At 45.4% G+C, this 12,949-nt stretch overlaps 1 protein-coding gene across 2 annotated transcripts; it reads left to right on the forward strand.

Moving 5' to 3' along the window:
• The first annotated feature begins 833 nt into the window (after positions 1-833).
• Positions 834-10,935, forward strand: phyh (phytanoyl-CoA 2-hydroxylase). Of its 2 annotated transcripts, XR_013963553.1 has the most exons (10): positions 834-1,054; positions 1,630-1,682; positions 1,925-2,035; positions 2,401-2,569; positions 3,180-3,261; positions 3,576-3,757; positions 8,704-8,853; positions 9,603-9,737; positions 10,154-10,550; positions 10,627-10,935. XR_013963553.1 is itself a non-coding variant. In XM_080757332.1 (9 exons), exons 1-9 carry the CDS (start codon positions 986-988, stop codon positions 10,205-10,207), a joined length of 1,005 nt encoding a protein of 334 aa, XP_080613458.1. In that variant the 5' UTR covers positions 834-985; the 3' UTR covers positions 10,208-10,935. The 2 variants fall into 2 exon arrangements, 1 of the variants encoding a protein (XP_080613458.1); XM_080757332.1 differs by having other exon boundaries at positions 10,154-10,935.
• Positions 10,936-12,949: the final 2,014 nt, after the last annotated feature.

Here is a 12,949-nt window from a genome sequence, read left to right on the forward strand (position 1 = left end):
GCGTCCAGGGGGTCCCCAGGTCTGTAACGTTATCTGAGAGGGTATTCTTTCCACACTGGGGAGGGGCCCCATATGGAGGGTATATGCGCATGCTTAAAGTGAATGGCATATTGAGTGGCAAAGCAACATGCAAAGTGAGTTTAAAACATTGTTTAATGCAATCAGACAGGACTTTTCTGTTTGGATGCATGGGGTTGTCAAGGCCAGAACGTATCGTTTTTTCCCCCCATTCAGTTGTCAGTCAGTAGGCATTCCTGCATAACATTGAATCCATAATTATTATGTAAGAAGACCTCCAATTCAATGAAAGAGCTTTACTTGTTTATTATAATATATCTCTGTCCAAAAGGGAGCATCAATCTGTCTATCTGCAGGTGTGTGTGACGTGTGTGTGTGTGTGTGTGTGTGTGTGTGTGTGTGTGTGTTTGTTTAAACGTCCTCATTCAAGAATTGATATCACTAAAATGATTATTATATATCTGCACCTGTGAGTCTGACATTTGATTGGATTATTATATTACACACACAGTTCTGTATGCAGTAAAAAACACATCTTTATAAACCTATAGAAATTAAATCTGTTAGTTGTCGTGTGGCGCCTCCTACTGGGTTAAAGTTAACAACACGGTTGAATGTGTTATTATTACTAAAAAGATATCTTAATTATTATAGTTTATAGTATTAAGAAAGTGGCCGGAAAGTAACGCAACAAACTTTGCGTTTATCTTAATTAATGCCGTTTTCGATTTGAGATATCATGCCACGAACTAGGTTTGAATCTAGTATAATTATTAATAATGCAGCATGCAGTGCATGACGTACGTGTTGCCAAAAGTTGCGTAACGGTGGATAACAGTGAACTTTATACCTGTGGTACCGACCGTGGTGGTGAAACATTCGATGAGACTGGATCGAGTGGACAAGACAAGAGTCTACCAAAGAGACTTAAACATTAGCCTATATACTTTAATTACTTTGGGGTGAAATGTCGCGGGCTGCGGAGAGGCTCAAAGTGGTCTTCAGTCATCTCGACCGACGGTCTTGTGATTTTGTCGTATCCTTTTCTGATTGTGTGTATATCATTGATTATTGATTGATTGATTGATTGATTGATTGACATGCAGCTTATTATTGATGTTCATTCATGCTCGACTGTATAGCGTCTAGCCTACAGTATAGTGGACGTGGAGTGGGTGTGTGTCGGCGGACCCTGCAGGAAATCGAACCCGAGGACTAGTCTACAAGTCTACAGTGGGAAGGCCGCTGCATGGAAATACATCAACTTATTTATCTTTAAATGTATAAATGACGCTGCGCGACCACCAGACTCCCAGAGGATATTTCTTTTTGCCAGATTCGGTGTTTTGGATATTTACTGTGTAGGCTACGTCTTATTGCTGGTAGGCTATAGTAAGGCTGCTCAATATTGTTTTTGTTTTCATTGTTTTCGTGGTAGCTGAAAGTATAGCAAACATAACCTATTCGGGACACGTACAGCTGCAATGCAAGCTGAATATAAATGCTATTATTAGGACAACCTGCTGTGGCGCGAGGTTAAATATTTTATACACATATTATTTAAATATCGTACAAATGTACGTACAGTCCTTGACTGATTTTTTCACATAGCAAGCATCGCCCACTTCTGGCCAAGTGGCCTACTATCACCCACAAGTGCTTAGGTAAGTTTTTTTTTTTTTTTTTTTTTATGAAATCACTTCTGTAATTCCACTGTAATATTTCTATTCATAGGCAAATTTCCTATATCCACAGCAGGCAGGCCTATATCTACCACCTGTTATACAAGCAGCTGATTCTTCACCTTTCACACACATTATAGGCTACCCTCTTGTTTATCTGGGATGTAGAGTCCATAGATCAATCATTGACCAACAAAGCACACTTACTTTTCATTATTTCTCAGGTACACACTGGACAACGACCTGCTGAGCGCCGAGCAGCGGCTGTCCTTCGAAGAGAATGGCTTCGTCCTCATCAAGAACCTGGTGTCTGAGGAGGACATCGACAGGTTCAGGTGAGTTGGTAACATCAGGGACAAATTAGCCATTGGGGCCAGTGCAGTGGGGCCGTGGCACAGGGGCCCTTAATTGGCTCTCAGGAGCCCTTCAGGGAAGGACCCTGCTATGTGCGGTACTAGGTTTGACACCCTGAAAAGGGCGTCTGGGGCCCCTTCATTGGCCATTGATTTTGTTACATTTTAGTCAAAAAGATGATAAAAAAACGGAAATGTTGCGCGCTATGGGGGCCCTGCAAGAATTACCAGCCCAGGGGCCCTGCTGAGGACTGAACACAATCTGTCTCTATATCCCCCCCCCCTCGCCCCTGTGTGTGTGCGTGTGTGTGTGTGTGTGTGTGTGTGTGTGTGTGTGTGGTCTTCAGGGGTGAGTTTGGGCGTATTTGCAGACGGGAAGTGAAACCCCTCGGCCTGGTGGTGATGAGAGACGTGTCCATCGCAAAGTCCGAGTACGTCCCCGATCAGAAGGCGGTCTCCAAGCTCCAGGACTTCCAGGAAGACCCGGAATTGTTCAGATACTGCACCTTACCACAGGTACTGACTGATTGATTGATTGTTTATTTATTTCCGTGTCCTGCACGCAATGTGCCCAACCCTCATGGGTTTATAATGGGCCCCACACACACACCGTCTGCGAACGCCGCGCGTCTAAACAGCCGCCTCCGTTATTTTCAATGAACCTATCCCACACCGGCGGCGTCCGACACGCGTTCACGCCTCAACCTGAGAGCAGTAATACTCTACTGTAGGCACACACACACACACTACTTATGTTAATAATACTAATACAATGGTTCTCAAACCTTTTTTCATGTCAAGGACCCCCAAATTGATAAATATTTGGCTGCGTACAGTACTCCCACCTGCAAAAGTTGATATTTTTTCAAATATTCTCAAAGATATCGGTCGTACAAGCTCACAGCAGCAGCACGGCACAAAGTGATGCGCTGTGAGCTTGTAGATCTGCTATTTTTGAATAGCCAACATTATAAATTAATAATAATAATAAAGGGGATCAAATTATTGCGATGCGATGTTAACTACTTTTGCTGTGGGGATCAACTGGAACACTAATGTGTTATAGTAAACACAGATAAAACAATTAATATTATTATTAATATTAACGTATTATTTCTTTGCACAGATTCTCAAGTATGTGGAATGTTTTACTGGTCCCAACATCATGGCCATGCACACTATGCTGATCAACAAACCTCCAGACGCAGGTACATATATTTGCATGTTGCTTTGCCACTCAATATGCCATTCACTTTAAGCATGCGCATACCCTCCATATGGTGGTCCCCAGTGTGGAAATGCCATTTGTAGAATACCCTCTCAGATAACGTTACAGACCTGGGGACCCAAAAAAAATCTTCTGAGTCTCAATCTCTGAAAAATCTGTCAGTGGAGCTCAACCTTGTTCATGTCAAGGACCAAAAGGTCACCTTTTGGTCCTTAAAGGTGTTCCCTGTATAGTTTACAGACAACATGAATTTCTTAACACGTGTGTAAATAATGCGTACTATTTCTACCTCAGGTAACAAGACGTCGCGCCACCCGATGCATCAGGACCTGCACTACTTCCCCTTCCGGCCGGCCGACCAGATCGTGTGTTCGTGGACGGCCATGGAGAAAGTCACCAGGCAAAATGGCTGCCTGGTGGTGCTGCCGGGCACTCACACCGGCACCCTGAAGGAGCACGACTACCCCGACTGGGAGGTACGCCCTGTCCTCTCACAGATATAACACACACACACACACACACACACACACACACACATAACATCATTATTTGCATTCACATTTTACAAGAAATGTCTTGAACACAAACAATAGTGGATGCGCAAACTTGAAAAAAACTCTACAAACAAGTGCTTCAGGATACAGATCACGGGTACAGGAAGCATCACCTTCTCCATATATGGTCGACTGCCAATTATTGCAGACGCTGAACAGAATTCTGCCGATGCCTGATCAGCTCTCGGCTTATTGGGGCATGCCTGCAATCTGCAGGCCCCTCACCACTGATTTATGGACATTACCGAGGCTTCCAAATACGAACACAAGTATAGTTTACATTCGTAGCCAAGCTATACAATAGCATCCGTAAGACGCTCACTCATTCTTTTCCACACGCATGCAGAGCGATATGTACATGCACAAAACAAATGCATAAACATGCATTTGCATGTTGTCACCTCCAGGGTGGTGTGAATAAAATGCTATACTCTGTTCCTCCTCCAGGGTGGGGTGAATAAGATGCTATACTCTGTTCCTCCTCCAGGGTGGAGTGAATAAGACGCTATACTCTGTTCCTCCTCCAGGGTGGGGTGAATAAGATGCTATACTCTGTTCCTCCTCCAGGGTGGGGTGAATAAGATGCTATACTCTGTTCCTCCTCCAGGGTGGTGTGAATAAGATGCTATACTCTGTTCCTCCCTCCAGGGTGGGGTGAATAAGATGCTATACTCTGTTCCTCCTCCAGGGTGGAGTGAATAAGATGCTATACTCTGTTCCTCCTCCAGGGTGGGGTGAATAAGATGCTATACTCTGTTCCTCCCTCCAGGGTGGTGTGAATAAGATGCTATACTCTGTTCCTCCTCCAGGGTGGAGTGAATAAGATGCTATACTCTGTTCCTCCTCCAGGGTGGAGTGAATAAGATGCTATACTCTGTTCCTCCTCCAGGGTGGAGTGAATAAGATGCTATACTCTGTTCCTCCTCCAGGGTGGAGTGAATAAGATGCTATACTCTGTTCCTCCTCCAGGGTGGAGTGAATAAGATGCTATACTCTGTTCCTCCTCCAGGGTGGAGTGAATAAGATGCTATACTCTGTTCCTCCTCCAGGGTGGAGTGAATAAGATGCTATACTCTGTTCCTCCTCCAGGGTGGAGTGAATAAGATGCTATACTCTGTTCCTCCTCCAGGGTGGGGTGAATAAGATGCTATACTCTGTTCCTCCTCCAGGGTGGCGTGAATAAGATGCTATACTCTGTTCCTCCTCCAGGGTGGAGTGAATAAGATGCTATACTCTGTTCCTCCTCCAGGGTGGAGTGAATAAGATGCTATACTCTGTTCCTCCTCCAGGGTGGGGTGAATAAGATGCTATACTCTGTTCCTCCTCCAGGGTGGGGTGAATAAGATGCTATACTCTGTTCCTCCTCCAGGGTGGAGTGAATAAGACGCTATACTCTGTTCCTCCTCCAGGGTGGGGTGAATAAGATGCTATACTCTGTTCCTCCTCCAGGGTGGGGTGAATAAGATGCTATACTCTGTTCCTCCTCCAGGGTGGTGTGAATAAGATGCTATACTCTGTTCCTCCCTCCAGGGTGGGGTGAATAAGATGCTATACTCTGTTCCTCCTCCAGGGTGGGGTGAATAAGATGCTATACTCTGTTTCTCCTCCAGGGTGGAGTGAATAAGATGCTATACTCTGTTCCTCCCTCCAGGGTGGGGTGAATAAGATGCTATACTCTGTTTCTCCTCCAGGGTGGGGTGAATAAGATGCTATACTCTGTTCCTCCTCCAGGGTGGGGTGAATAAGATGCTATACTCTGTTCCTCCCTCCAGGGTGGAGTGAATAAGATGCTATACTCTGTTCCTCCTCCAGGGTGGGGTGAATAAGATGCTATACTCTGTTCCTCCTCCAGGGTGGCGTGAATAAGATGCTATACTCTGTTTCTCCTCCAGGGTGGGGTGAATAAGATGCTATACTCTGTTCCTCCTCCAGGGTGGGGTGAATAAGATGCTATACTCTGTTCCTCCCTCCAGGGTGGAGTGAATAAGATGCTATACTCTGTTCCTCCTCCAGGGTGGGGTGAATAAGATGCTATACTCTGTTCCTCCTCCAGGGTGGAGTGAATAAGATGCTATACTCTGTTCCTCCTCCAGGGTGGAGTGAATAAGATGCTATACTCTGTTCCTCCTCCAGGGTGGTGTGAATAAGATGCTATACTCTGTTCCTCCTCCAAGGTGGAGTGAATAAGATGCTATACTCCGTTCCTCCCTCCAGGGTGGGGTGAATAAGATGCTATACTCTGTTCCTCCTCCAGGGTGGTGTGAATAAGATGCTATACTCTGTTGTCACCTCCAGGGTGGGGTGAATAAGATGCTATACTCTGTTGTCACCTCCAGGGTGGAGTGAATAAGATGCTATACTCTGTTCCTCCCTCCAGGGTGGAGTGAATAAGATGCTATACTCTGTTCCTCCTCCAGGGTGGCGTGAATAAGATGCTATACTCTGTTCCTCCTCCAGGGTGGAGTGAATAAGATGCTATACTCTGTTCCTCCTCCAGGGTGGGGTGAATAAGATGCTATACTCTGTTCCTCCTCCAGGGTGGAGTGAATAAGATGCTATACTCTGTTCCTCCTCCAGGGTGGAGTGAATAAGATGCTATACTCTGTTCCTCCTCCAGGGTGGTGTGAATAAGATGCTATACTCTGTTCCTCCTCCAAGGTGGAGTGAATAAGATGCTATACTCCGTTCCTCCCTCCAGGGTGGGGTGAATAAGATGCTATACTCTGTTCCTCCTCCAGGGTGGTGTGAATAAGATGCTATACTCTGTTGTCACCTCCAGGGTGGGGTGAATAAGATGCTATACTCTGTTGTCACCTCCAGGGTGGAGTGAATAAGATGCTATACTCTGTTCCTCCCTCCAGGGTGGAGTGAATAAGATGCTATACTCTGTTGTCACCTCCAGGGTGGGGTGAATAAGATGCTATACTCTGTTCCTCCTCCAGGGTGGGGTGAATAAGATGCTATACTCTGTTCCTCCTCCAGGGTGGGGTGAATAAGATGCTATACTCTGTTCCTCCTCCAGGGTGGGGTGAATAAGATGCTATACTCTGTTCCTCCTCCAGGGTGGGGTGAATAAGATGCTATACTCTGTTCCTCCCTCCAGGGTGGTGTGAATAAGATGCTATACTCTGTTCCTCCTCCAGGGTGGGGTGAATAAGATGCTATACTCTGTTCCTCCTCCAGGGTGGGGTGAATAAGATGCTATACTCTGTTCCTCCTCCAGGGTGGTGTGAATAAGATGCTATACTCTGTTCCTCCTCCAGGGTGGTGTGAATAAGATGCTATACTCTGTTCCTCCTCCAGGGTGGGGTGAATAAGATGCTATACTCTGTTCCTCCTCCAGGGTGGGGTGAATAAGATGCTATACTCTGTTCCTCCTCCAGGGTGGTGTGAATAAGATGCTATACTCTGTTCCTCCTCCAGGGTGGTGTGAATAAGATGCTATACTCTGTTCCTCCTCCAGGGTGGGGTGAATAAGATGCTATACTCTGTTCCTCCTCCAGGGTGGTGTGAATAAGATGCTATACTCTGTTCCTCCTCCAGGGTGGGGTGAATAAGATGCTATACTCTGTTCCTCCTCCAGGGTGGGGTGAATAAGATGCTATACTCTGTTCCTCCTCCAGGGTGGGGTGAATAAGATGCTATACTCTGTTCCTCCTCCAGGGTGGGGTGAATAAGATGCTATACTCTGTTCCTCCTCCAGGGTGGGGTGAATAAGATGCTATACTCTGTTCCTCCTCCAGGGTGGGGTGAATAAGATGCTATACTCTGTTCCTCCCTCCAGGGTGGTGTGAATAAGATGCTATACTCTGTTCCTCCTCCAGGGTGGGGTGAATAAGATGCTATACTCTGTTCCTCCTCCAGGGTGGGGTGAATAAGATGCTATACTCTGTTCCTCCTCCAGGGTGGTGTGAATAAGATGCTATACTCTGTTCCTCCTCCAGGGTGGTGTGAATAAGATGCTATACTCTGTTCCTCCTCCAGGGTGGGGTGAATAAGATGCTATACTCTGTTCCTCCTCCAGGGTGGGGTGAATAAGATGCTATACTCTGTTCCTCCTCCAGGGTGGTGTGAATAAGATGCTATACTCTGTTCCTCCTCCAGGGTGGTGTGAATAAGATGCTATACTCTGTTCCTCCTCCAGGGTGGGGTGAATAAGATGCTATACTCTGTTCCTCCTCCAGGGTGGTGTGAATAAGATGCTATACTCTGTTCCTCCTCCAGGGTGGGGTGAATAAGATGCTATACTCTGTTCCTCCTCCAGGGTGGGGTGAATAAGATGCTATACTCTGTTCCTCCTCCAGGGTGGTGTGAATAAGATGCTATACTCTGTTCCTCCTCCAGGGTGGGGTGAATAAGATGCTATACTCTGTTCCTCCTCCAGGGTGGGGTGAATAAGATGCTATACTCTGTTCCTCCTCCAGGGTGGGGTGAATAAGATGCTATACTCTGTTCCTCCTCCAGGGTGGTGTGAATAAGATGCTATACTCTGTTCCTCCTCCAGGGTGGGGTGAATAAAATGCTATACTCTGTTCCTCCTCCAGGGTGGGGTGAATAAGATGCTATACTCTGTTCCTCCCTCCAGGGTGGCGTGAATAAGATGCTATACTCTGTTCCTCCTCCAGGGTGGAGTGAATAAGATGCTATACTCTGTTCCTCCCTCCAGGGTGGTGTGAATAAGATGCTATACTCTGTTCCTCCCTCCAGGGTGGAGTGAATAAGATGCTATACTCTGTTCCTCCTCCAGGGTGGGGTGAATAAGATGCTATACTCTGTTCCTCCCTCCAGGGTGGCGTGAATAAGATGCTATACTCTGTTCCTCCTCCAGGGTGGGGTGAATAAGATGCAATACTCTGTTCCTCCTCCAGGGCGGCGTGAATAAGATGTACCACGGCATACGGGACTACGACTCCCAGCATCCCCGGGTGCACCTGGAGATGGAGAAAGGCGACACGGTGTTCTTCCACCCGCTGCTGATCCACGGCTCGGGAATGAACCAGACGGAAGGATTCCGCAAGGTCAGACATACCACCGTATTATTCACACGGCAGCAGTGGCGCGCACAGATAGATGGTAAATGGTGCATTTATATATAGCGCCTTTATCCAAGGCGCTGTACATAGATTGTGCATTACGTTCACCCATTCACACACCGATTGCGGAGGAAACCATGCAAGGCACCAACCAGCACATCGGGAGCAATGTGGGGTTCAGTGTCTTTGCCCAAGGACACTTTGACATGTAGACAGGAGGAGGAGGAGGAGCCGGGATTCGACCCGCCGACCCATGGATCATTGGACGACCTGCTCTACCTCCTGAGCCACAGTCTGGAGCACTAGGGGGTGCTAGAGCCCATTTTCCCTCTGGACAAAATGTGCCCTTTTTTCTTTCTTTGTACACTGTACACTGTACAGTATGTGGACCATGGTGATACTGATCAATTCGTGATAAAAAAAAGCTTCTAATATATTATTTTTTATGCCCCAAAATCTATAAATCTCACTCTATTAAGGCAACCGGACGGTTCCATGCGCTGCACAAAATGCCCTTTCTTTTTTCACTTGAGCACCTGCCCCTCTAAAGTCTAAAATGATCTGTGCACCCCACTGCACGACAGACTTTTTGCCACCTATAGCTGTGTGTGTGTGTGTTCGTATTAATTTCGTAGATTAAAACTATGACAAAAAATGTACAACCCTTTTTCAAATAAAAAAACAAACTGTGTGTGTGCGCGCGTGCGTGCGTGTGCGTGTGTGTGCGTGTCCAGGCCATCTCCTGCCACTACGCCAGTGCCAACTGTTACTACATCGACGTGAAGGGAACGACCCAGGAGAACATCGAGAAGGAAGTGAAAGAGATCGCGCACAAGAAATATGATCTGGACGACAGCATCACCTTCACGGTGCGATATTTAGTGATTTTAATACATGAATGCAATTGTACAGTAGTCCCACCCCTACGAGGATAATTCACCGTTCACCTTTTAAGCCTCATACAAAGCTAACTGAAGTTGTGACAAATCAATGACAACAAACACAATGATTTCTTCTTTGTAATTATTTGTTCGGCCCCAAAATATTGTGTTTTTGTTGTCATGATTTGTCACAACTCCAGTTGGCTTTGTCCGCGGCGTAAACGTCTTTGAATAAATTACTTTTTGAAAAGCCTATATGGGGGGAAAATGAACGGGGAATTCACTTCTGGGTCTCTCGTCGTCATGAAAGGGGGCGGGACTGTGACGCTCTATATACAAAAAATAATGTCAGGTTCTGTGTGAACTTGTAAACACTTTACTTCTATTTCTATTTCTGAACACAGGACACATGGGCCTTAAGAGGTCGCCTGGTGCAAGGGGAGAGGACCAGCCTGTGAAGGGGTCGCCTGGTGCACGGGGAAAGGGACTTGTGAAGGAGGACATTTTAAATTGTAGCGCTTCTTGTACCAGCTTGTGAACGAAAGCTCTTTGTCAACTAATAATCACTAGACTGACCTGTGGTGGACCGGGCGGTCAATACACTGAACTGAGTGTGTGTTGCTGCCACCACCTGACAAGTGACATTAGACACACATGTTGAGAGAATTATTCAGCTCATAAAAACATGTATTAATACAAGTGGTCTTTGTTGAGCAGGTGGGTAAAGGTATAAATTAGCCTTTATTGTTCTGTGTTGGATTTGATTGTTGTGCAAATCAAAATGGAGAAGAATTACTGTATGTTTCAGACTGATCACAGCGTCAGGGAGAGAGTTAGAGGACTGTATGTTTCAGACTGATCACAGCGTCAGGGAGAGAGTTAGAGGACTGTATGTTTCAGACTGATCACAGCGTCAGGGAGAGAGTTGGACAGAGGAAAATACAAGGAGGCAGAGAAGCAGAGGGATGATTCAGAGGTATTTTTTGGTTGACTTAGAATGTGTGTTCAAGCAGATAAAACTGTCTCAGCATTTTAAATTGTAGCGCTTCATTAATGACACACAAAAAATGCTAATATATTTTGCACCTTATTGCCTTACTCGACCTTTTGTCATATCTTTTTTAATCCTTCCAGATCTTCCTGTAATATTTTGTAGTAATAAACAGAAATGTATGATAATGTCCAATTTGTTTTTTCTTTTTTATTCCCAGACATGATTTGCAGGCAGCCCCATCATCTCTAAGCCACATGAATATGGTCTATACATAGAATAGAATACCGGTAGAAATAGAATAGAAATGGGGTGGAGGGTGGGATGGAACTACTCCAGGACCTGGCTAAGATACAGTATGTATGCACTTCATTTAGCGGAGAATATCTCAACTGTTCTTGGCTAATATATGACTGCTGCGAACAACGTAGGAACTGTGGAAAATGATCTACCCGGGGCGAAATACGCGGAAATGACTGCACCAGACAGCTACTTCAAATATGTCTCTATCTTCTAAACTGTTTGTGCGACAGATTTCCTGAGATGCTCAAAATGTTCAGAATACTCATGTTTAGAATACTCAATAGACCATAATGCACACGGCGGTCATCTTTCCACAAGTTAATGGCAGGATGGAAACTAGCCGCAATTTGCCATTGACCGCCCATACATTCTAAACAGACAAAGTCCTATCTAATTGTATTAACTTAATGTCAAACTCGCCAACATTGCAGCTCGGCATTTGGTTGTTAAAAAAAGGGGCCAGACTTTGAGAGAGTGAGAAGATAGAGAGAGGGAGTGTTTCTCATGGGAGCAGTTTCTGTTCAGTCTGTTTTTGAAACGGGAGGCTGGACTGTTTCCTGGGCCGAGGCCCAAAGTCTCTCATATTCTGGAACAAAAACAAAAAATAAATACCTGAGTGCAGAACTCGGCATGTGTGTAGCCTACACTGTAGCCTCGTACTGTAGGCTCTACAGTAGGAGGCGAGTTCAAATGTATTGAGAAAACGGAGAGAACAGACACTTTCTTCAAAAGGGGAACGTCTCAGTCTGACTGACACTAATGCAGGAAAACTCGACGTGTTTAGGAAAGACGTTTGATCTCCAATATTCATGCTTTAAGCAGGAACTGGCGTACCCTGCTGTCTCTCTGAGTGCAGTGCAGCCCCTTCAGCAACGTTTGCGCAAGCACACGCAGACACACATGTTTAATTGCAGACACACAGGATTGCCAGAATCTGTAGTCACTTTACAGAGAGCATGGGCTGGCCAAACAGCCGTAAGTCCTTTTGCCCATTTTCCTTCAGAGAGAAGTATAGACTATCAACTACAGTAGCTACTCGCACAGACCATAAGAATTCAGAAATTCCTCCACATAAAACAGACACATACTAAATCAGACATTTTCCCCCCCTTACAGTAACTAATGCCCAGCTTGGCCTAGATTATAAGAGTCCAATAGTAGATTTACAGTTGATGTGGTTGTGTGAGAGGACGCCAAAAAGTGTGGGTTCCTGCCGAGACAAACTGTTGTATGTACACCAAGACTAATTCACACTTCATACAGTATGTCACTCGCTAAAAGTCATTTCGACTGAAAAGCAGTTGTTTTTTGAGTGGTGCAACCACTCCTATAGACAGCTATGTGTGTCCCTGGGTCTGTCACCACCAAGTGTCACTGTTGCACAGCCTAACAAACAAACAAACACGGACACACACAGGCCAGAGAGGAGGGCTTGTACAGTACAGTACAGTACAGTACAGTACAGTACAGTACAGTACCGTACAGTACAGTACAGTACAGTACCGTACAGTACAGTACCACTCACTTCAGACGGGTCTGATTTTTGCAAATTGGTTTGGTTAAATTAAGGTACGAGGTAGTCCTTATTGTTATATTTTGTGTTATGTACAGGTACATAAGACATTGCAGCAGAATTAGTAACTGTAAGAGCACAAATAATCTAATGTACACAGGCTACTGTATATAGGCCTACACAACACACTATCAGTCACCAGGAGCAAGTACAGTATTTGTGTTTTCTGTGAGTGAAACACAGAGTTTGAATGAATGGGCATATATTAGTGTCCGAACAAATGAATATCAAATTATGTAAATATTGAATCAAGCATGCTTAATACAAACTGGTGTGCACTGCTGTGCACACAAATGCCAGATTATACACGCAAATGACCCCTGGAGTGTTTTA

This window comes from Protomyctophum bolini (assembly GCF_963924005.1).
Source record: "Protomyctophum bolini genome assembly, chromosome: 23".
NCBI classification, from domain to species: Eukaryota; Metazoa; Chordata; class Actinopteri; order Myctophiformes; family Myctophidae; genus Protomyctophum; species Protomyctophum bolini.

Coding starts and splice junctions, on each gene's coding strand:
- phyh (XM_080757332.1), top strand. CDS start 986: ATGTCGCGGGCTGCGGAGAGGCTCAAAGTGGTCTTCAGTCATCTCGAC. Junction 1,683..1,924: donor TATCACCCACAAGTGCTTAG/GTAAGTTTTTTT, acceptor ATTATTTCTCAG/GTACACACTGGACAACGACC. Junction 8,854..9,602: donor AGACGGAAGGATTCCGCAAG/GTCAGACATACC, acceptor GTGCGTGTCCAG/GCCATCTCCTGCCACTACGC.